The following is a 24838-nucleotide window of genomic DNA, read 5'->3' as shown; positions in this document are numbered from 1 at the left end:
AGGAAGCTTCACCAGATCATTTTGTTAATCACGGTCTGAGAGTTCTTCGGGTGTCTTTTGGCAACTCCAGAAGTCCTGTCATATGGCTTTTACTGGTGGAATGCTACATGCATTGTCAACAATGTGAATTAAAGTAGAAAGGTACTGTAGGGTACAGTACCTAAAGTAGAAAGCATTTCCAAATAATTTTGGGCTTTGTCATTATGTATTTAAATGTATTGAATCCATTTTAAAATAAGGTAAAATGAGCTTTGTTACTAGCAGCCTGTTGCAAAAACAACATATTTCTTTTACATTTCTTTAGTTGAAACTCATGAAAAATGCCAAAGATAACACAGTTCAGCAGAAATAAATTCATATAGATTTTGCACTAATAAAGTAATTACCAAAGAGCTGCTAACCAAAAAATGTGACATATTTCAGCATGCTGTGCAATGTGTTCTTACAAAACTTTGGGGAAACTGGACAAGTGGAGGAAAAGTGGCAGTCTTAAAAAAAGTGTTTACAGGAGATAAACGGTACCTGAAAAACATTTTTAACTAATAGGAAAGAAATCCACTAAAGACCGGACACACTTAAGGCTCTTGTACAGTGAATGCAGATCTTTACTGAGAGTTTTTGATCCACCAATACCATCTGGAAAGCATGACAATGATCACAAACACACTCTCAATGCAGTAAAGGCATAACTGGATAGAAAAACACACAATTAAGCACCATTCATGGACTGTTCTCTCCAGAGCCCGGACCTCAATATTATTGAAGCAATGTGAGCAGTTTCATCTTAGAAGAGAACAAAACAAAAGACAGCCAACATCCAAAGATGAGCTTTCATTGTAAAGAAGTCTGGAGAATTATTCCTGAAGACTACCTGAATGATGAAAAGAAAGCTTGCCTAAGAGAGTTCAGGCAAATTATTGACATTGAGGTGAGTTTCCAAAACCTCTGTTTTCCCCTTATATACTGTATTTCACTTTATATATGTTTCAATAAAGTCTGAAAGAAAACGCACGTTCTGAGATGTTAAGTTCGAAAAAACACCGGAAGTTATGTGTAATAACATTATTACGTTTTAAAAACTGCTTCAACATTCTTGTTAAAACTTTTGACATCATAATTAAAGGTTAAAGTTTAACTAGGATGTTGGCGCTAATGCACATGGGGTTATGGGTTAATTTCGTCTTTCGTAATAAAGCTGATGTTTTCAAAACAAAAGCACACAAGTCAATTTTGCGTTTGCCTGGACACAATAGCAATCTGTGCTCTCCATTCATCAATAGTGGACTCTAGGACATTGTATGGTTAAAACAAGACTTTAGTCTGGAAGAGATTTGTGCGGTTAGTTGAAGTCTGCCTTCTGTTCGCTTTGAATTGGCTTTTATTTTGTAAGCCGCAACCGGAAAGGCTATTTATTTTTCGTCTGCTTTTGTCTAACTCGACTGGTACTGACGGGGAGGGAAAGAAGGAGGAGGGAGTGTTCCTGGTCTGTCGACTGGTTTGACTTGTCACAGGCGCTCAAGGGAAAACGATGAATTTCAGTCACAGAAAATAGTTCGTAGTTAGCTACAAACAAACGTAAAGATAACCTGGCAAACCGAGGTGCCGTGACAGAACAGCTGCGTAGGATGGGCGAGCCGGCACAGACTCCGTTTAAAACCACTGGATCCCAGTGGCTGATGCCTGTCAGTGAATACTTGGGCTTCCCTCTTGATCAGGTAGGACAAGCGTGAGTCACAACTCAGTGGGGCTATTTCGGAAGAATTAAAATCTTTTGATATATTACTGTTTTTTTTTTTTCTTTAAAAAAAATTCATTTCATGTCATAAATGATGTTCCGTCAATTAACGTTGTGTCACTTGTGGGACACACGTGCCGTGACTCCTTAAAAGTCGTCGACGCCCACATTATTGTCCTTTTACTGGAGGCTTTGTCCAAAAACTAAATGCTGTCGTGTTAAAGAAAATGATTAATAATAATAATACTAATAATAACGATAAAGTCCTGTAACGTGTCATACGCTGCTGTTTTACGTCCCTATAAAATTTTTACACTATCATAGTACACTATGATAATATACTTTAAAGCCCTTAATTGCCTATAAAAGTATAAAACGTGAAATGTTTGTTGATTATCTCTCTTAGCTGTTCACCCCAATCCTCACTTTTATCTCTTCCCACACAGGTGAATTTTCTGGCATGCCAGCTGTTTGCCTTAACTGCTGCCTTCTGCTTTCGTCTCTACCTCAGCCCGGCCCATGTCAGTCCCCTGGTCAGGCACTTTGTTGCCGCTCTCCTCGGTATTAGTTTTCTCGTCTTCTGCTTTGGATGGTAATGTATGGCACTGTTCCACACACTACTCCATTCATTTTTTTCTCCAGTACCCGAGTCATAGATATTTTATGTGTCCATGTTTCAAAAAGTGTTTTCTGTCAATGAACAAAAACTTTATATTTTATAATTACAGAAGAGTCTAGGCAATGAGCTACCAGAACTTTTCCTGTATTTTCACGCACTTAAGACAACTAAGATGTACTGAAACTGCACTTCTTTTTTTTGTACTAAAAGCCTCGGGGGTTAAATATTCAAATGTCTTTACAATGACAGAAAGGGGAGTTTCACTAGCCTCACTAATATCAAAGTGGACTGTATGTGGCCCACCTGTATAACATTTAAATAAAATCAGAATGCAGTGATTAATGAATCATTTACATCACACGTTTAATTGGAAAAATACTACAAAGCATTGTGTTAAATGCTGAAAGAAAAAAATGGTGTTCTTCTTGGAAAAATATGTGCCTAAAATATAGTAGCAGGTCAACATGAAAAGACCAGCCCAGAAAGGCCCTCAGGCTGCAGCACTAAAAACAGACCTTCTGTAGGAAAAATTACTGCATGCGCTCAGGAACACTTCTGAAATAATCCATTTGAACCAGATCAAGAAAACACTTCTGCCTCCTGCCACTACAGCATCATCTGTGGTGTCTAGGTTCTTTTATGCACAAGGCATTGGTATCATCCACCTTTTGTGAAGGCCACATTAATAATAATGTAAGTTTTAGAGCAAAATAATATAGCCACTCTGACAACATGCATATTGTTTATTTCAGCAAGACAATGCTAAACTACAACATGGAAATAGCCATGGTACTAACTGGCCTGGGTGCACAATTAGAACATGTTTTTATTGCCTTGGGCTTATAATTATAGTAGAACACTGAGCGTACGCAGTCACGAGACAAATTGGAAACACATGTATTTGTATGGGAGTGTATTGTAGTGCTTTAGCAGCAGGTATCTGTGGGAAATGTGTTTAAGTTGTATTGGCACATGCTTCCTGTATCATTGAAAAGACCTACAGAATGTTTTGTGTCACTTCTGCAGGTATTCATCTCACATCCTGGCTGTGGTTGTTGCAAACTACCTGATCATCATCAAAGCTGACCTCAACAATGTTCACAGGTAAATTCAAGCCTCAAAGGGAAGTCAACATAAAAGTCTAGGGAATGGTTATATAATGGATTCTGAAAGACAGAAAAAAGTCTGAAAGACCAGTGGATTCTTACATGGATTGCGCAACTGTTGCTCTTTTGCCCGTAATTCCTGTAACGATGAATTAAGCCTAGTCGGTCTAGTTGTAGTCGTTCTCATCGCACACACACCTTTCCGGTTGTGTTGACTGACATGCCTGCTTCATCAAGCCGGTACGTGATTGGCAGGACTGCATTTCCCCATGATAGGGCTGCAATACTAGCTGCTGCTGTTTTCAGGTCAAACTTGCCAGACGAGATCAACCCAGCCAACGAGACATTCACTTCATAGGTGGGCTAAGTTGCTCAGTTTAAGCAACTGCATTGCTTTTGATATCTGATTGTAGCCTAGATAAGTTTGGAAATGCTAAACAAACAATTGTTGCCCACGCCCTTGAAGTTTACCACTCATTCGCTCCCTGCCGCGCATTCCAAGAAAGACTTCATTCTGCTGCACCCCGCCGCCTTTGTCTTCCTGTTCCAATGTGGCCTGAACGAAAGTACCTTTTTAAAAGCATGAAACTTTTGGAGAACACGTCAGGTGACAGGCAGCCAGACATGCCAGCCTGACCAGTCTACTCATTGAAGACAGCTAGCAGGTGTTTATGTGGATGTTGAAACCTTTATGTTTACAGGGTTTCAGTGGAACTCCTAAGAGCACATGCACATTTTTTATTACGTCTGGGTGGATATGGGTGTTGACTTGAGACAGCATGGCTTAGGTGTGTCTGGCAGTTGTTGCTTTTTTGTTTTTTTTATGACTAGAGCAAAATTATACGGTTATCATGGTCAGGTATTCAAGGATTACCTGCAGGTAGAGCAAAGTATAACTGGTATTGTTCTTTGGCTTTAGAGGCAAAACACTGTATAAACTCAACATGGGCTTCTGGACACACACCTCTGTGTCAATGATACGGGGAAACGAGGTAATTGAACATTTTAGGTTAAAGCCAGGACAATCTAGGAAACGACCAGAACAACAGGTGATCATTACTTTAAGGTATGCCAATGTTTGTGGCTGTTAAGTTTTTGACAATGTGAAATGTAAAGCAGAATATCAGGTTTTCAGTCCTGCAGAAATAACACAAGTTCTTACCTGTTACTGTATTATTGTTTTTTTTGTTTTTTTTTTCATTTGAGAGTGTGATGAAATAGTTGTCTTGTCAAAGTTAAACTATGCTGGAAGTTTTAGAGGTAGTGTAAATGGCACAAATATTAAAAAAACAGAAACATAATGCTCACTTTTTTTTTTTTTTTTTTTTAATTTTTGTGAAGTAACCCAGAGAGGCGACAATCACTTCCAGTAATTTCTAATGACTCATAACTTTAGGAAACGTCTTAATCTCCTCAAATGCATTTACTGGTGACTCAACTGTTACCACACCAGCTTGCTCTTTTTCTTTTTTTCTAGGTATTGTATTAAACGAGTGATTGAACTGCCCTTTACTTTATTTACTTTGTGTCATTCTTTTCCACTCAGGTATTCCATGGTGATATCTATGGGCTATCTGACCGCATGCCAAGTGAGCCGAGTCTTCATCTTTAACTATGGAATACTTTCCACTGACTTCTCTGGGTGAGGAAACTGAAGCATTTATTTTTCTCTCCTCTTTGCCACACCTTCTTTGTGACAGCACATTATGGAGACATTTGAGGTTTAGATACGTTATCAGTTTCCACCCTTGGTGGTACCAGCTTACACACCGACTCCCCCAGCCTTGTGTACATATAAAATGACTGAAGAAAAAAAAATAGCAGCAGCATTGTTCACAGTTGACGCTACCCAGCGTAGGCTGCTTTCTGCCTCCCATTTTATTGGAAATGTCTGTTTTTCTATGTGTGGTTATACTTTATAAAGCGACAGCTGACTTTGCTGGCCTCTGTATTCAGCAGCAGCTACTTTGCCTTGTTCCAGTGCGGATGAATTTGTTGGCAGACTCATTTAGACTCCACGTGACTCTAGAGATGAGCAGCCAGGCCTGTGAGTCAGCCTCTGGTGTGATCCCATATTGAATTAGGGATCCAGATTTTTTTTTTTCTTTGATACACTTTCATGTTTCGGTATCAATCCAGTAAAAAAAAAAAAAGTTGTCTTTTTTTTTTCTTAAACAGAAACTACATTCACTACTTAACTTTGTTTCTGAGCAAAGGTTGTGTGAGTCAGACTGAACAGCAGTCGTTCATGCTGATAGATTTCTGGTTTCCCTCTAAATTTCTTGCTCTGTCTTTAGTAAGGTATTTTTCATCTAGCCCTTATCTCTAAAGTCTGTTTGCATTTGTTCAAGAGCATTTCCATGAACTGAAATTATGTGTAAATGAAAGGAAATGACACTTGACATGAAAATCATAGGTACTATGCCAGCTCTATAATGTACAAAATGGAAAATGGAGCCTGTATATTATAGTGATGGAGTTTTGCACATACTGGCTGAAAACATTACTTCAGAGCCCCCTGCCAGCTCTCACTGAGCTGGCACTGCCAGCCGCATGGCCAGCCTCTCTCTGCCTCAGTTTTCCATGCTGTGCACACAATGCAGCCCTCTCACCAACACAAACTAGTGTGTGTGTATGTGCGAGAGAGAGTAGTTTATATGTGGACACACATTCACATGAGTTTCCTAAATGTGAGCTTGATAAGCTGAAAATCTAGCTGTGCTGGTTTGAAAGGGGCCCGATGATCCAATGAAGCTCTGGGGATAGGAAAGTATAGCATTGGATTAATAAGTGACCTGATTTGCCACAACTAGAGAAGAATGAAGTGATTCACAATGGTAAATAAATCCAAGAGTCTCTCACAGAGGCTTGGTGAGCTTGGGAAGTGCTGTGCTTAAATTGGTAATGCTTTAAATGACTTAAGTTTTTACTTTCACTTAAAAAACAAAACATAAACATATATTGGAATTGCTATGCTATCATACTTGCAACATTTATACAATTTAAAATGATTATTAAAGTGAAATCTTTTCAAAGTTGCCCACCTACAATCAGGCACAGGTTGTGAACATTAATTTCTAAACTTCTTCAGACAAATTAAAAACAATAATTTACCATCTTTTTCTGCCCAGGCCTTTGATGATAGTAACACAGAAGCTCACCACGTTGGCTTTCCAGCTCCATGATGGTAAGACAGACAAGTGGATGCACACATACATATGGAAGCTCAGCACATTGGCAAGCCTTTCACAGCATGCTCTCTGAGTATCTTAACATGGATGACAGGCTTTTACACTGCAGATTTTCACACCTGTTATAAAAGATGTAGCCTTGGTTTTTATTAAAACACCTCCTTCTGATTCCCTTCTAATGTAATGTCGACGCCATAATTGTGAGCCACAAAATGTGCAGTCATTGATGTTGTGTGTTTCAGTGGAAAAAGTCTCTTAGAGTCAGATTTAAACATCTGTTAAAGAAGGATAAGAGGAGGGGGGAATTAAAGATATCAACAACTCCATATTTTTTTCAGGTATGTGTAAGAAGACTGAACAGTTGACACAGGAGCAGAAGCTCATGGCTATAAAGTAAGTTTACACAGTAAAGCAAGTTAGTAACTTACAGTGGAAACTCTCTCTCTCTCTCTCTGTGTGTGTGTGTGTGTGTGTGTGTGTGTGTGTGTGTGTGTGTGTGTGTGTGTGTGTGTGTGTTGACCCCAGGTCAACACACCTGAATCAAATGATTAGTTCATTACCAGGCCTCTGGAGAACTTCAAGGCATGTTGAGGAGGTAATTTAGCCATATGAATGAGCAGGGACACACCTGAAACATGCAGGACACTGGCACTCGAGGCCTGGAGTTGCCTACCGCTTGGCTTTTATCAACACGATTGCATCACAGAGCTGCTGCAGATTTGTCAGCTACACCTTCATTATGCAGAATGATTTCACATTCCTGTACCATCACAACTCAAAGGTGCTCTATTCAACTGTGACTGTGGAGGTCTTTTGAATCAACTCCAGTTTGTGATGATGTGAGCTGTGAGATATGATGCTGGAAGCAATCATTAGACGATGAGTACATTGTGGTCATAAAGAGATGGACATTGTCAGCAACAATACTCAAGTAGGCTGTGGCATTGGACAATGCTCAGATGGTGCTAATTGGCCCAAAGTGTGGCACGAAAATATCCCCCAGACCACTACACCACCACCACCAGTCTGAATTGTTCATACAAACCAGAATGGATCCATACTTTCATGGTGTTTACACAAAATTCTGACCCTGACCCAAATGTTGCACCAGAAATTAAGACTTATCAGACCAGGCAACCTTTTCTAGTCTTGTGCTGTCCAGTTTTGGTGAGCTGGTGTGAGTTGTAGCCTCAGTGTGGTACCTAATGTGGTCTTCTGCTGCTGCAGCCCATCTGCTTCAAGGTTGGATAAGTTGTTTATTCACAGATGCTCTTCTGTATCCCTTAGTTGTAACAAGTGGTTATTTGAGCTACTATTGCCTTCTTATCAGCTTGAATCAATCTGGCGATTTTCCTCTGACCTCTGGCATCAGCGATACTTTTTTGCCTAGAGAACAACTGCTTATTGGAGATTTTCTCTTTTTCTGACCATCTCCAGAGATAATTGTGTGAGAAAATCCCAGTAAAATCAGCTTTTTCTGAACCGCCCGTCGGGCATCAAAAACTATGCAACATTCAGATCAACTTTATTCTATACTGTAATGCTTGGTTTGAACTTCAGCAGTGACCATGTCTACGTGCCTAAATGCATTAAGTGGCTGCCATGTTATTGCCTGATTAAACATTTGGATTAAGGAGCAGTTGAACAGGTGTACCTAATAACGTAACTGGTGAGTGTAATCCTATAATGTAAAGTTTACATTTGCAGCAAAGATGTGCAGATACTTTCACAGTGCATCTAAACTTGGACCTTATTTAAAGAATAAATAACTGTTTCTTTTCCTTTAGCTGCGAAGGACAATGACAAGGACATGAAATCATGGTGAATAGTTTATTTATGGAAAAAAGCATGCTGGGAACTTAGAAAAGAGATGTCCTTTTGCATGGAAAAACATTTTTGTGCATGTGAATTCATGAAATCACATTATCAGTGGACTGTACCATGCATGCCATTTTAAAATGAATTAAAATCTATTTTAAAAGCAGGCATAAAATATAGTCGCCTATCTGTGCAATAACCCAGTAGCTGTAAATCTGGTAACTGATGTGTTTGTCATAGTACTTAAATATTCGATTAACTGGACTAATTTTGTTCTTATTTATCAGGCACCAGACATTGTCCTTATTCCAGTTTCACAAGTTCTCCTGTACTGTAAATATTACACATAGTTTGTAACATGGATGGAAGTGCATTTGGTCATGAATTAGGTCAGTTTTTATACCCACCCTGGTTCATTTTCTTGCTCGGCAGCTGGTATATGTAGAGGGTCAGAGAAACCAAGTTAAAGGCGAGCAATGATGCTGACTCATCATCACGTGTTGGATGTTTAATTTAAAGCTAGATGGCATGTATTTCTCAGATTACAACTCACCTTGGGAGAAAGTCTAAAGTAGCATCGTCATGTTTCACTCAAAGCGATCTCAGTTAGTGTTTCGAAAAGGTTTGTTTCTTTTCAGTGATTTCTGCCTCGTCTCTTTGTAGTGTGAGGCCTTCTTTCATTGAGTACCTGAGTTACAATCTGAACTTTCTGAGTGTCTTGGTGGGGCCATGCAGTAACTACAAAGAGTACATAGACTTCATAGAGGGCAGACACATCAGCACGAGGCTCAAGCAGCAGCATGCCTCAAGTAATCGGCAGAATGGCTACAATAAGACCCAGGACCCATCACCTCTGGTAAGTTCATGAATACTGGTTATACTCTTGTAGTCTTTTCCTGTTTTCATTTTTATATTGATAGGTTATCATTTTATCAGGAGGGGGATTAAATGCTTATCCAGCAATATGTCTCTTCTTCCACTGGTTGGAATCTCTGTAACTTTAGTACAGCGGCTTTGCCTCTTGTTCTTGTTTTATTGAAAGAGCGCTTGAACTGTCTGTTACTTTACATCATTCACAGTTCAAAACTAATTCTTTTACTGGGATGTGGTGCATGCTTACACTTGATTCAGTTTCTGAAGTAGGTCATTTTGAATCTCTTTCCCATCTTCTTAGCCAGCTTTCTTCTGATTGGCTGTTCCTTTGAAATAAGTTTACACAAGCTCACAGCAAGAGTTGCAAGAGCATGTCTGAACTGACATGAGGATCTGGCCTTTTTGATATCCTACAGAAACAAGAGTAGATACAACTTAGAACAGGTGTTTAGAGAAGTCTAAATTGAATAAAGATGTGCAAAATTTCACCTACGCACAATGAATATTTTTGGAATTAAAGGCCCTTAAAGTTCACGTTAGCAGGCCAAGACTTTTAAGGACTAAAGAGCAAAACGACCTTGCTATGATGTAACTTCTTTTGACCTTCTATCTATCCAACATTGTGACAACACCCTTCAAGTTCTCTATTGAATTTTCAGAAAACAAATAAAACATCTAAGGTATAAATGTTTCTTTCTGTTACTCTGCTATAGTAATTGAAATCTGTGCAAAGTTGCTAAATTATGATGCATCCCATGATGCATCATAATTTATAGCACTGAAAGTTGATAATTCAATAGCGCTGAAAGTTGAGAAAATTAGATTTTTCTTTACATTGTAAAACTTGCAGAGGGTGTAAAATTACATTGGTTGCAGTTTTAAATAGCTGAAATTTGTTTCATGTGATAGCTGTTGTACTTAAGGAGTTATGCTGGAAAAAACAATAAGGTTAACTAAAAAGCACCAAATTTCAACCCAACCTCTTTAATATAAATTGCATGGGGGCCTATAACTCAGAAAATACCTTCAGTAGGGAGGGAAGTTTTGCATGGCTTCATTTTCTACCGATTCATTGGAATGAATCAGTAGAAAAAAGAATAGAAAGGTCATGGCTGATGTGGACTAGATAAAAATCTGTTAAAAACGTATACAATCGCAGAAAGGTCAGATATTACTGAGGTGCCCAGGAGGACTTTTTTCAGCTTCAAAGAAAATGTGCAACCGATGTGGTGAACATTTGAAATGTATCCACTAGAGCAGAGCTAAAAACTGATAGTTTGTTTCTGGTTTCTCTCAGGTTAAGTTGAGCCCTAGATGCTGAGTTCTGCTAGTTTGAGAGTTGCTTAAGGTTTAATGGTAATCATGTCATTATCCATTTGTAATGGGTGCTTCTATCAGTGCTCAGAAGTAATTTACTTTCTCTGCAGAACGCCGTTTGTCATAAGCTGGTAGTCTGCGCCGGCTGTATGCTGTTCTTCCTTACTATCACTCGGTCCTTGCCCATAAAGTACAACGTTGACCCCGACTTTGTGAGCCAAGCCTCCTTCCTCACCAGGCTCACTTATGCTTTCTTCTCCATACAAGCTGCAAGGCCCAAATTCTACTTCGCCTGGACATTAGGTGGGTATTTAGTGCATCTGTGTGTTTTACTTGGCCAGTTTTTTGTTTAGTTTTTTATTGCTTCTGGGGACAAATGCCACGGATGTCATGTGATGATCTTCCTCTTCCTCTGTCAGCTGATGCAGTCAACAATGCTGCAGGTTATGGTTTCCTTGGGATGGATGAACATGGAAAGCCATCCTGGGACCTCATCAGCAACCTCAACATCATCGGGATTGAGGTGCCGTGTTTCAGATGCTTAAAATCGAGAGCATGATCTTTCAACACTGTGTCCAATTGTGAGTTAATTAGACACTGGAGCACACTCTTATTGTAGCTACTGATCTTTTCCTTTTAGACAGCAACCAGCTTCAAGACCTTCATAGACAACTGGAATATTCAAACAGGAATTTGGCTTAAAACGTAAGTGTTGCGAGTGTTAAATCAAATTGTGTGCACAGTCGGAAAGTGAAAAAAAGTGAAATTCCCACCACGTTCCTTTTTCAGGGTGTGTTATGACCAAGCACCAAAGCACCGTTTGGCGTTGACCTTTATCCTGTCTGCTTTGTGGCATGGTGTTTATCCGGGGTACTATTTTACCTTCCTCACCGCCATCCCCATCACCATAGCAGCAAGAGCTGTAAGTTGTCTACATTCTCTGCAAAGTAATGCTCTAAAATACAAATGGAAGGTAATCGAACTGTATGGAAACAAACTGACCATGGATAGATGGGACAGCTCTTGTTACACTTACAACGGTGCAATTCTGGTAGCTTTGTGAAGATTAAGGATATTTCAGTTTCCTCAGTACAACTACAAACAAAAACATATCTTATCAGTATGAAAGTGGCTCTAAAAATGTTTTTAGTGCCTGTGCAAACAAAACCTGTCTGGGAACAGCTTTAACTGACTTTTTATTGCACTTTGCACTTTCTGCTTCTCGCACGTTAATTAAATAGTTCAACAAAAGTTTTCCTTGAATACACTAATCCTGTCATCTGTTAAACGATAACTGTTGTCCGTCTGCCTCTCCCCACCAGATACGGAGGTCAATTCGTCATTACTTCCTGGGCTCCAGAGTCATGAAGCTGGGTTATGACATCTTAACTTGGGCAGCCACACAGCTGGCCATCTGTTACACTGTCATGCCTTTTCTCCTTCTTGCAGTTAACTACACTATAGTTTATTACAGGTACGTCATACACTGCTTTAATCAAATTATCCTTTTGCTTCAACTCTGTAGCTGTGTGGTTCTGCGTTCTATTAATCTTTCCATGTATTCATACATGTGAAGTTGAGCAGGAACCCCTGTACATGCATCCATGAACTTCCAAAGAGGCGTAATCACGCAGACTGTAACCGCAGGCATGCCGAGTGGATTGTCAACAGTTCTTATATCATGCATCAATAAACCGTTCTGGGCCACATTTCCTCTCTTTGACAGTTGAGCAAGAGACAGGAAGTAAGGGCAAGTCCCTGAGACTGCTCTTCGCAGTGCTGTAGATTCTCTTTTAGCTTTAGCATAATAAATCCCCTTTATTTCCTTATTTTCTGCAGTAAATGTCTGTGTGCACACCTGTAGGCCATATAGGAGCATGCAGCTGTGTGTTTATTTAGTATTTAAAAATCCTTTACCATTTAAAATCATAAAACGATTAGGTGACGTTTAATGTTCGTGTGTATTTTGATGGTCTTAAAACCAATTTTAAATCGACACTCACTGGCCATTTTATTAGGTATACCATACTAATACTGGCTTGGATCGCCCTTTTGCCTTCAAAACTGCTTCAATTTTTTCACAGCATTTGTTCAATAAGGTTCATTAGTCCATACTGACATGACAGCAGGACAGAGTTGCTACAGATTTTCTTTGCTGCTCATCCATGATGTGAATTTCCTAAACTACCACATCCCAAAGGTGCTTTTAGATTGAGATCTGTTGATTTTGGAGGATGTTTGAGTACAGTGAACTCATTGTCATGTTCAAGAAACCAGTTTTGAGGTTATTTGAGCTTTTTGACATGGTGCGTTATTGTGTTGGAAGCACCAACAGGTAGGTCGGTTTTTGTGCTTAATGGGCTCAAAGTGTACCAAGGTGTGGTCCCCCACACCATTGCACCATCAACAGCAGCCTGAACCATTAATACCATGCAGGGAGTGCCTTGTAGAGTCATGCTTTCATGGTGTTTACACCAAACTCTGACCCTAACTTCTGAATCAGGCAGCATAAATTGTAACTCATCAGCATCCAAGCAATGTTTTTCCAGTTTTCTGTTGTCTAGTTTTGGAGAGCCACTGCGAGTTTCCTGTTCTTAGCTGACAGCATGGTGTGGTATTCTGCTACTATCGTGCATTAAAAGATGCTCTTCTGTATACCTTGGTTGTAATTATTTGGGTGTAATAATGTGAATCACTGTTACTCAACTATCAGCTCTAAAGTAGTCTGGCCATTTTGACCTCTGGCATCAACGAGGCATTTTTACCCAGAGAACTGCTTCTTACCGGATATATTTTTATTTTATTTATTTATTTTTAACCATTTGGACCACCAGACTGTTGTGTGGGAAATTCTCAGTAGCTCAGCAGTTTCTGAAATACACAGGCTACTCCAGCCATCTGGCACCAACAACCATGTCACAGCTAAAGTCACTGAGTTCATCTTTCTTTCTTTCTCATTCTGTTGCTTAGTTTGAACTTCAGCAGGTCATCTTAACCATACTCACGTGCCTAAATGCATTATGTTGTTGCCATGTGACTAGTTTTGAAACATATGATGACTGCTGGCCCCATTGTAAACACAATGCACATGGTTTCTTGTCATAAGTTAGTAGTTAAGTTTGAGGAAGTTTCTGTGGATTCATACAACAAAGTGTGATATTGTTGCTGGTTTCTAATCTGAATTATTAATTATTCTAGTATAAATCTAGCTGGATAATTTTTTTTCCCCTACATAATGAAAGTTCCACTCTGTTTTTCCCACCTAGGTCCATGTACTTCCACGTGCACATAATCAGCATTCTGGCTGCAGTCGCCCTGCATCGCAAACATAAACCCAGGGAACCCACCACCACCAAAACCTCCTCTGTCTCCTCCTCTGCTCCGTGCTCAGCCCAGTGCCAGCATGTTCACTCCAACAACAATGACAAAGACTGAAAATCTCACTTTGCGTTCTTTTACCAGGCTTTCAGGACTCGGTCTCCTCTCAAAGACAAATGAGTATCCCCAGGGCATTAAGCCAGCTTGAAATGGGAAAACATTGTGCTATTTATTTTTTGACTATACAGAGTAAAGAAAATTTGTACTTATGGTACTGGATGTGTACGGGGAGAGCCCTCTCCCATGATTGAAGCTCATCAGGCAGACACTGAAGAAAAACCTCAGCTGAGGAAATGGTTCTGGTACAACCACCACCACCAGAATGCTGGCCCCCAACCCCCTTTCCCCTTTTACCTACCCCCGCTCCCTGCAGCTTTTCCTCCCTCCTTGGCCATCTCACCAGCACCAGCCTGCCTCCTCCAACAACAATGCAACAGTGTGAAGAGTATTGAGACTCACTTTCGTTCCTGTCCTCAATCTGTGCTGTCCCACTGACTGGTGGGATCTCAGCCAGCACAGCGGGTCAGCAGCTCATAAACGGGCCACAAATACCAGGACACATGCACACGCAAACTCATGCATAAATAGACACTAGGAAACAAAAACGCACATATAGTCGCTCTTAGACATGCTTGTACTCGGTCGCACTCAGGCGGCACACAAAGGCTGCCCTTGTGAAGCTGCAGAGGAGCATGCCAAGAGGAGAGGGAGCTGCACCCGCTGCACTCGCTCTGCCCAGAGGATTTTGTAGATCTGTGTGGGTGATGGTTCGCCCCACTGTTATATCCCAACAGCCACTGTCAGTGACCCCCGAGTGTGTGGACCTAATCATGAAAAACTATGGACTGTCACAATACTTCCACTGTTTACTGGCTTGGATTAAAACCACATGAAAAACTAATCAGACCATGGAGCTCTTAAGCTGTCTAGTGGAAGCCTTAATATTACTGTTAACCATAACTAATGTTTTTTAATGAGTATGGCAGCTCCTTCAGGTGAGGAGCCTAGTATTTTATAGTAAATATTTCTTGGCTTCCCCCCGTCAACAAAAAGGAAACGGTAACAAATAAAAAGAAATATTTTGCCTCTGTTGGTTGAAAGCCAAAGTACACTTCCCTTAGCTAAATTAGTAAAGTTGATCTATTTCTCTACTGAAAATCCCCTTTTCTCAAACAGTGACAAAGTGAAGGTAGTTAATGTGCACAGTGCTCAGTGCCTGTTGGCAAAATGTCAAGTAAACTGAGAAAAGGCTGTGGTGAAACTCAAAGAATGGAAATTATGATCTGAAAAAGTGCTGGTTCTGTGGTTCTTTGTAGCAGCGGAGGTTTGATTTAACAGAGACATCTGGTGGTTGTCTGAACTGAGCTGAGCCAAGTGATGAAGAAAAGTCATCTGACTGACATAAACAGCCATTTTTCCATGTGACATGATGGCGTTGCATCAGAATTCATTTTCTTCCCTGCACAAGCGTTTCCCTTTGCACAGATGATGCTGAAAAACCAGAAGGTAATGTGCAGATTACAGACTGTAAACACGAGACACCTTTGCCTTTTTAATTTATTTTGCAGTACGTTTTTTTTTTTTTTTTTTTTTAATTTTAGCACTGATTATAGATTTTGGAGCATTAGTAGTTTTAAAGGTGGCACGGTCGGCTTGTTCTTTAATGGTGCTATCTGCAAGCTATGTGATAGCTTTTCAATACGTTTGTTATAACACGAGTTGCAGTGCAAGATGTTGTTTTGTAAAGAAAATGCGCATCACATTTGAAAATGTCTTACAATGCATTATACAAGTTGCCTAGTGCATCACATTGGAAGAACAATCTTAATGTTTTTTTATTACCTGCTTTGGAATTTAATCTAAACTTGATAACGACAGAAAATGTTTGCCTGTTTTTAAATACTGACTAAACCCTTAAATTTATTAAGGCTCTGCTTTGAGGCTTGACAGTTTGACATATCAGGTGATGTTACAGCCGCTTCACAAAACTTGGGATGAGGAAAGGTTATGTAGAAGTGTTGAATTTAAGACTTAAAAAAATAGACATACCAGGGTATTTTAAAGATTTTAAAGGAAGTTAAAAATGCTATTAAATTTTTTTGAATATGGTAATCTTTGAACGTACGAGTATTTGTCATGATGTTAAATGTTAGAGATGATGGCTTTTGGCCAAAAGTTCTGAGCATTTAGGTCTAAAAAGTGTGAGGGTATTACACTTGGTACCCACAGGCCTCATTAACCTGGTAACATATTTGTGGCTCTATGTGTTTCTATGTCGGCGATGTGATTTTAGAGCAGGAAGACGAGCAGAGGGGCAGATTTACAGTATGAATATGTTGACGAGCAGCTATTTAAATGATTTAATACCGATACTGAAGATATTTTTGTATTTGCTTTGATGATGTTTGCTGTCTAATTGTACTGACTGTGAGAATGTGAGATTTTCTAATTACACCAGTGCTCCATTTTAGTGTTTTGTGTGGAGGAAAGTCTGAGTAACAAATAAAGCTCGAATGAAACTCTGTTGCAGGTTTATTATAAACTATAATGAAGACGCTTTTTGTTTTTGTGTTCTGAAGATGTGAATGTAAAACCTCTTTTAGGAACAAACCATTTTCTGATGTCAGAAGAAAACATTTGCTGTGTTCGTTCTTACAGTTTGCTCTCCTTCTCCATGCGACGCCTCTCCCCCCCAGCCCTTTTAACCTGTCACCTAAAAATGTGGAAACAGGTTGGATAAGTTTTCCACTCAAGCTACAAAAATGTACAGGATGAAAGGAAAAAATGACGAATCTATGCAGTTTGATCAAATTACAGAATTAAAAAAGTAAAGATTATCATACATTTCATCATCAAAATAAAAAAAACAAAAAAATTCAACTGTCCTTAACGAACAATATAAACAAGAAAAAGCCTCCACATATTGTACAGGCTCAGTCCTTGTCTTACATTTGTTCATGCATTCTGTGCTAGTCCTCCTAAAGCTTTGCTACTATTTGATCCAAACGCTTGCACAGGAGTAGGAAGAGATATTAAAAAAGGAGAAGAGGCTGGAAGTTCTTGGATCAGATAAACAAAAGCACAGCTTCACTTTCCCAAACTGACAGAATGCTAATGATCCAAAGGCAAAGTTTTGAAATGACTTTCCTACTTGAGGCTGACCTGAGCTCTGAAAATGGAGGACTCTGTATAAAAAAAAAAAATGCTTGTAATTCCTAAACAGTGAATGCAAAACCCTGAGAATTAAACCTGGAAGTCTGCACTTCAATTCCATCTTGATACTTTGATTTAACATCCAACTGCGTTGGTGTGAAGATGCAAAATTAATTATCATTTGCAGATAGCTCATCATTTTCAGTGTGTTCATGCAGAACATTCTGGCAAAGTCCACACTATGGAAGATGTTTGCAGCCAGGTCGTAACTTTAATCAAAGCAGATCAATTCTGAAACAAAACACAGCAGCACACTCCTATAATCTACACCAGTTTCGTCCCTCTACATTATTTTAATGGTTCTATTCTTTATACAGTTGCACAGAGCACATATTCAGTGTTTGCTTACAAACAACAGAAATCTTTACCTTCACAGAGAGCAAAACATGAATTTTTCAGCACCTTGGACTCCATCATGACACAGGAGCAACTGGGCAAACTGATTATTCTCGGCTAAAATGAAGTTTCCTAGAAAGATGAAGCTGATCTCAGCGCCTGCTTGTACCAATGAAATGAATTTAAACAACTTACCAACTCACAGCATTCGAGAAACACCAGAACATCAAACAAAAAAGATCCTCAATGCATGCATTTGACCGCAGCATGCTGGATTCAAACATTTCTTTTTTTCCACCTTATTATCAAAAAACAACAAAAAGAGATGGCAGTTCAAAAGGATGCATCAGCTCGAAGCTTCTGTGAACTGGAGATCTTGTTGGCCCTCAGTAGCACAATAACTTCAGTAGTGTATTTTAAATGGTACCCAGGAAAAGGCAGTAACCGCCATATTACCATACTTTAACTGAGATTATATGTTTTTACTGCGGCTGGCACACTGAAAGAGCCTTAAAGCCTGGGACAGGCCATTTAACGGCACGGTTCAAAGAGGCAAATTGCTGTTATTACTGCAAACCTTTCCTTCATAAAATCCTTTTTGCTTTGAACAGACAATCCAATTTTAAGCAACTGAAGTTTATCGCTAGCCATCTGAAATTGAAGCACATGATTCTTCTTTGTGGCCACAAAATAGTTTTTATTTATTTTAAATAACTTGTGCATCTTATTCCAGCCTGAGTACTTTACCTCTCCTTTATCCTCCTCCAGTGAGTCGCATCCTGCTGTGATGCACAACCTTACAACATACTGTTTTTTTAAATTAAGGTTTCTTTTTATTAACAGTGCATGCAAGGTGGATATCAAGCAATCAAGATAAAAAAAAAAAACCCTCAAAAATCCTAGCTACATATATGTACGCGTTCATTTTCTACATTTTCTTCATTATTAGCACTCTTCAGGATCACTCTTACCCACGCAGTAAATATTGAAAACAGTCATATACAGGGTAGGTCTCCTTAGTCTTTTTAGAACAAGCGTAGTGAGTTCAGACTGTAACATAAAGCGGTCAGTCGCTGGGTCCTTCATGGCATAGAAAGCTGCTAAAAATATACTCACTCAGGTATATTTTGTGCTGATAAATATTTTCACGGCCCTTTGAGATAGAGAAGAAACACAATACAAACGTATAGGAATACCAGTCTGAATATTATAACAAAATAAATACATTTGCTGTGACGCAGAGCTGCCTCTCGTATATTTCTAAACACATTTACCTTCTTCAGTGCAGCTGCTGAAGGAGAATCATTCAGAAAAATAATTACAGGGTGATGAGCGATGTGAGGAAAGTTGGAAATTATAACCGGGGGAGACTAGCAGCTAAGTTTTGTGGGAGCTGTGGTGAATTATAGCCTGTGTACGGGGAGGGGTGGGGGTAGGGGTGGGGGGGTCGTAGCAGGTCCAATAAGTTGAAAGAAAACAACTAGATCTCCGTCTATCGGCCAGCGGAGGGCAGTAACACACAATAGAATTGAGGGACAGGAAGAAATGCAGCCCGTCTGCGCACACCGTAACAGTTAATCTCACAAAATGAAAACACTACAGCAGTCACATTATGCAAAATAACATTCAACTCCCCCCAAACCTCCACCTCTACGTGTGGCTGTTTTCAGAAGAGGTTGCATATCATCTCACCTCTGAGGGGATATATTGTATTTTGTCCAGTGGGTGCAAATACGGACATATGAACTGGAGCATCAGTGCAAATGAGGAAAGAGGATCCAGGTGGTCCACGGTTAGTTCTTCATATCATCGTTCACTGCCTCTGCCTCTTCTTTAAAATATTTTGGAGGACTTTTAAATACATTTAACTTCTTCAGTGATTTGTGTGAACCCTTTGGCAGAGTTTACGTGCGCATATGCAGTGCATGACTGAGGAGAAAAAGAATAACTTTTCAGGTGTTACAGATTTAACCACCTGCAGCCGACTAGTTGTCAAGGCCTGTGGATGAGGCAAGACTTGCTCAGATCCAGAAGCTTACATGCTTTAGGAACTGAAGACACTGTGTTCTTGGTTTATAACCACCAAAAACTGACAAGGAAACACGGAAAAGGTGTTTAAACGTTGGCTGATTCGGAACACTAAACTGACTTCGTTCAGTCTTCCCTGTAAGGTTTTCAAGATTTCTGACAGAAAACAAGAACTTTATAACACGGCTGAGCTCTAACTGGGTTTTCTCCTATAATATTTCAGGGGTGCATGAAGCTGTCAGTTATCCTATATGCGATTTAGCCATCTATAGTCAGAGTTTAGAGGAGGTGTCTTAGACAAATGACCGCGTCGGTCAGTCGAGACAAAGTGAGGTTACGGGATCAGGTAGCAGCAGTCCTGGTGTTTCTTCGAGAGATGACGAGCCTCCTGTGCTTAAGTTCAGAGTTTGTGATCGAATATTATCTAAAATCCTCTTCAGAATACCTCAGATAGTTCGACTGAGCCGTGCGATTGGACCGTATGGAGTTCACGGATATTTCCATACGCTCCAGCGCACAAGGCGAGAGCAGTCGGCGCCAGATTAAGTCAAGCATTCAAACGGATTCTGAATAGTATTTGTCTCTAGCCTCGCCTCAGTTTTTGCTGCTCTCTGTTGGAGCAGGTGGCGACTGCGTTTGCTCCTTCACCTCCGTCTGGCCTTCTTTCTTCTCATCCTCGTCCTTGAAGAAGAGGAGGGGAAACATACCGAGGATGCAGCCGATGCCCACGCCGATGGCTTTACCCTGCGAGCGGGAAGAAGACAACAAAGATTTTAGCAAAGCTGGAGAGATTTCTGCACATTGTTACCGTGGGATTATTCTTCATTTATTTCAGGATTGCATATTGTTCTCTAGGTGTGATCTTTGCAGGTCGGCAAATCCTAGAGAGAGCCTCAAATTTCTTTTTCTTTTATTTGCATAAAGCCCGCTTTATTGTTGTCTGATGAACACCCTCAGCTTTCTTAGCCTCTGTGCATCCCTATACTCCTTTATTTACTGAAAAAAGCTGATTTCTGTCTGAAAAACAGACCCAGTGGCCTTAATTTATACGAACTGACACATCCACAACCCACATCTCCAATCTGGTCTCCTTAACTGGAGCAGCTGAATCCACGAACCCTGTGGAGAAGCCATTTACACAGAGGTGGACAGGCTTCTCCAACCTGCAGCGCGAGTTATAATTCACTAGGTTCAATAAAGGCACAAATGTAAAGCCAATTGTCTTTTTATAACTGTGACTTGGAGCATTAAAAGTTGTTTATGTGACTGTAAATTGGTCTGTTGGGTCAAAGGAATCTTTATTGTCATTTTTTATTGAGCTCGGTGCTTTTCATGCCACACCTTCCCTCTTTACTGTAACGCTAACAAAGGGTTGGAAGACCGCTATGTTATTTTAGGCTTGTATTTATTAAAACTATTTCGTCACAAGCCACGGCAGCCTTTAGCAACCAGCCAGGTGCCAGACTAATCACTGCAGCTTATTATATTTCATGCTTCAGCACTTATAGCATATTAAAGATCGCCAGGTCCCATTTCCTTTTATGACATTTGAAAGATGGGCCCCGTCGCACGGACTTGTGTTACTCGTGTTTGATTTGTCAGCGTGCAAAGGCCTGTCCTGGTTTGATGTGCATTTTGCACAGTAAACAGAAACGCAACAGAAACACTTTTTTTTGCAGTAGTTTCACTCGCACATCAGGAGCCGCTTAGATTGGGGGAGCGACCCAGAGCAAATTCTGTAACCGTTTCTATACCCACCATGTGAGAGCTGACTCTTGTCTGCCACATATCAGCCTGTTTTGGGCTCAGGTCAGGAATCTGCATCCCCAACCGAGATGCCAAAGCTTCTACATAACCTGCCAGCCTGAGGAGAGGGAGAGACCGATGGAGGGAAAAAGAATTAAACAGGAGGGGACTTAACACAGTTCAGCAAACTGCAGCGACAGGATTATTCTGCTGATAGAATGCTCTATATATAGTGTACTGTGCAAAGGTCCTGAGCAACCCCTCTTTTATTTAATATTTTGCTATGGAAATGGGAAATAGGTGCAGTGACTTCTTGAAAAGCACAGACATGAATGGAAACACGAAATATGAGGCAAAAACATTTTGTGATTTTTCTCATTGAAAGCAAAAATACAAAGAAATGAGGAGTGGCTCAAGATATTTGCACAGTGCTGTATATCACACATGCACACACACAAACATCATCCATCAAAACTTTCTAATCAAATGAAGTCTGAACACCAAAGTCTTGTGATTTTGTTGAAATGTTATTGTGACCAAAAGAAAATCAAAGAAACGTTATGTGAAATAAAAAGTCTCACTCTGTAAAATGTGGCATGCACAAACCAATATTGTATCAAAGCTGGTTTTGTTAAAGGCTTCCGGCTATTTCTGTAACAGATTGAATTCACCGCTGCCTATTTGTGTTTGCATTGTTTCTGTTTATATAATCATCCCCCCGTTGATAATTTTCTCCATTACATATCATAATTCAATAAACCCATGCTAACATGATACTTCCCTACCAAGGGCAGCAAGGCAAACAACAACCAGAGTCGGTGCTAATAACGACAAAATAAATCAACAGATTAATGCTCCGGTCTGCTTCCTGTCGCTGATGTTCATAAACCCAGCAGGATGCCAAATCTCAACTCTAACAACAGATGGAGTAAAAGAGGAAGCTTCCAACAGTGTATAAATTAACTCAGTCCCAGGGCTTCGCGTGGATTTACACAGATCACGGACCAATGACGGATTGCAGCAGATAAAGAGTGCTCCACGGAAATCACCACGATGTAGAAAAATGAATAAGATTGTATTAAGAATTCTGGGTAAAAACACCCTAAAAAGTGCTCAAATAAATGAAGGAACACTTTCATTTAGATCAGGTCTTAATAGGGAAACAAATTCTGCTGGATCTCTATTCTGATATGGACTGGGTAATGCATTAGAAGTGAAAGGATGCCATATCATTTGACAGAAATGAAAATGATTATCCTACAGGGGGCCTCAGCTGTGGCACTCCTGATTGTGCTCAGGTGCCTCCGCTTGCTTCAGTTATGTGTCCACAACCTGACAGGTTTGGGAAAAAGTGTTCATTCTTTCCAGAGAGACACTTGGCTCAATAGTCCTGAAATAAAAGACTCTTGGAAACAGTGGGAATATTTCTACAGTTGGCCATGCTGGAAACGGAGCAAGAAGGTCATTGCTACGCTCCAGTGAGCAGTTAGAGCCACTTTGGTGTAAAATGGACATGAAGCGACAGCCAGCCTGCCAAATGTCATTAAAAAGAAAATTATCTGGCTGAAGCGAAAGTGGAGGAAGTGGACTCTAATATGCAAACGAAGGTAACCGACATAAACACTGTCATGTGACCCCACATGTGCCAAGGCACGTAAATATGGTGCAGGTGAGGCGGTTTTGAATGTGAGGGAAGAAATATGGGTTGACATTTGGACCCGGGTCGGCTTCACTCACTGGCACTAATGGATCCTCAGTCGGCTGCACATACAAATAAGCTGCAGCTGGAGCTGTTAGGGGAGCGATAAGCTGCACACAGCATATCTGAGAAAAAGGCAAGTCTGCCTGTGCATTTGTGACCGGGGGGGGTGCTTTCGAGCCCACTGCCTTTCAGGATGGGGCAGCAGAAGTAGTGGAAATAGGACTGATTCTTATCATAACAGATGATGAGCTATTAAGTCCTTATGAGGAGAATAAGTAGATTCATTAGACAATATTCTTTCTTACAGCATCTCAAGTGGATACACTGTAGCCATTAAGTCTCTAGTTTATGTTTTCTATTTCTATTTCGCATTTAAAATGATGGTTAAATTGAAGTAATTGAGACCACAGCTTTGAAGCTCAGTAAGCTACAGTGAGGGTGGCATTTGGTTTTTCTCTCCGCTTCTTTGAAATTCAGTCTCACCGCCGAGCCCCAATCCTAATTTCTTTCACATTCATCCACGGCTTTAGATCAAATTCATTCCAAATTACCCATGCTGCTCTTATAACAGCGGAGGGCAAAATAAATCAGCTCTGCATCCAAAAAAAGCCAAAACAAAATACTGCAGCAATCACAATGCTGGCATGATGAAATTTACTGAAAGGCCCGGGCGCATCCCAAAAAAACAAAATAAAACAAGACAGACAGGCTGTTCACTGTGTGAGAAGCAGACTGAAACAGGAGCCGAGTGAATCGCAAGCCCCAAAAAACACAGTTATACATTTTATCATTTGGAAAATTACATCTGGAGAAACTAAAAGCCATCACGTTAGAGTTACTCAGCTTGTGTTTGGAAAAAAACACACACACACACACACACACACACACACACACACACACACACACACACACACACACACAGCATTTTGTGCATTGACGAAATGTCACTACTGTTAATCTGTAAAGTTTAAAAGGCATCAGTCACACAGGCATTCACCTACTTTTTTTAAAGAAAGGTCATGGAATATAATCCAGATTATTCCAGGATTCAGAAGGAGTAAGGTAGAAAATGCAGGCATGATACGGAGGGTGATGCGTCTCCACTTTTGTATTCCCTAAAGATCCCTAATGTGCATTTCCTTGTCTGCCCCAGAAAGCCACCGATGCATTGCATTTGTAAGAAATTCATAAAACAGCTGAGGCTAAAGTCGACAGAAGCATTAGTAATAACCAGCTGAATGGTCAGAATGACTCATGAGCTCAATTATGGAGTTCAGATGGTTTCCTAGGTTTGCCGAAATACTTAAAAAACTCAGACGGAAGGAAATATTACAAACGTGGCCTAACATGAACTCCTACATGATAAAATATGTATGCACTGGCACATATGTGGAAACAGTTGTGCATATCGTTCAGCACTGTCACACACACGGAAGATTCTCTACAAGTGAGTCAGTATCTCTTAAATGAGCAAATTTCCTCTTAATTGTGAGGACTGAAAAGCATCACTGCATGACTGGCCAAGGGACGTGTTGCAGTGACAGCTAAGTCTGTGCACTTTGATTATATAATTGTCAAAATTTAGTAACTGGGAGTTGTGGAGGATCAGCAGGTTTGAGGCTCTTTTGCAATGTCCAGAGTGTTTATGACTCGTGTTACAGCACACTCATTAGCCTGCATGGAGTACGCCCTTAAGTTTACAGTGAAGACCAACTCCTGCACATCAAATATCATGCTGAAAGTGTACGTGGATATCAACCAAACAACTTTATACTG

General features: G+C 40.2%; 2 protein-coding genes across 2 annotated transcripts in view; one reads left to right on the top strand and one right to left on the bottom strand.

The window, feature by feature from the left end:
• The first annotated feature begins 1430 nt into the window (after window positions 1–1430).
• On the top strand, window positions 1431–16556 carry mboat1 (membrane bound O-acyltransferase domain containing 1). Its single transcript, XM_003443707.5, has 13 exons — window positions 1431–1715; window positions 2182–2327; window positions 3381–3458; window positions 5007–5102; window positions 6592–6647; window positions 6990–7044; window positions 9133–9325; window positions 10770–10962; window positions 11079–11182; window positions 11300–11364; window positions 11449–11581; window positions 11982–12133; window positions 13926–16556. Exons 1-13 carry the CDS (start codon window positions 1626–1628, stop codon window positions 14092–14094), a joined length of 1530 nt encoding a protein of 509 aa, XP_003443755.1. The 5' UTR covers window positions 1431–1625; the 3' UTR covers window positions 14095–16556.
• An 881-nt stretch (window positions 16557–17437) lies between these two features.
• Window positions 17438–24838, bottom strand: part of LOC100698042 (transmembrane protein 65) — a 40909-nt gene continuing 33508 nt past the window's right edge. The window contains exons 7-8 of the mRNA XM_005450539.4: window positions 21373–21478; window positions 17438–20358 (exon numbers count right to left, since the gene is read on the bottom strand). Coding sequence (XP_005450596.1) covers window positions 20209–20358; window positions 21373–21478 — 256 coding nt within the window. The 3' untranslated portion in view covers window positions 17438–20208. The remainder of the gene's footprint in view (window positions 20359–21372; window positions 21479–24838) is intronic.

This window comes from Oreochromis niloticus, linkage group LG11, assembly GCF_001858045.2.
Source record: "Oreochromis niloticus isolate F11D_XX linkage group LG11, O_niloticus_UMD_NMBU, whole genome shotgun sequence".
Taxonomy (NCBI): domain Eukaryota; kingdom Metazoa; phylum Chordata; class Actinopteri; order Cichliformes; family Cichlidae; genus Oreochromis; species Oreochromis niloticus.
Note: the sequence above shows the minus strand (reverse complement) of the source record. Positions and strands in the feature narration are given on the sequence as shown.

Bases quoted from the DNA above. Each gene is read 5' to 3' on its own strand.
- mboat1 (XM_003443707.5), top strand. From the start codon at position 1,626: ATGGGCGAGCCGGCACAGACTCCGTTTAAAACCACTGGATCCCAGTGG. The intron at 9,326-10,769 runs GTAAGTTCATGA...CTTTCTCTGCAG, and splicing joins CCCAGGACCCATCACCTCTG to AACGCCGTTTGTCATAAGCT. The intron at 12,134-13,925 runs GTACGTCATACA...TTTCCCACCTAG, and splicing joins TACACTATAGTTTATTACAG to GTCCATGTACTTCCACGTGC.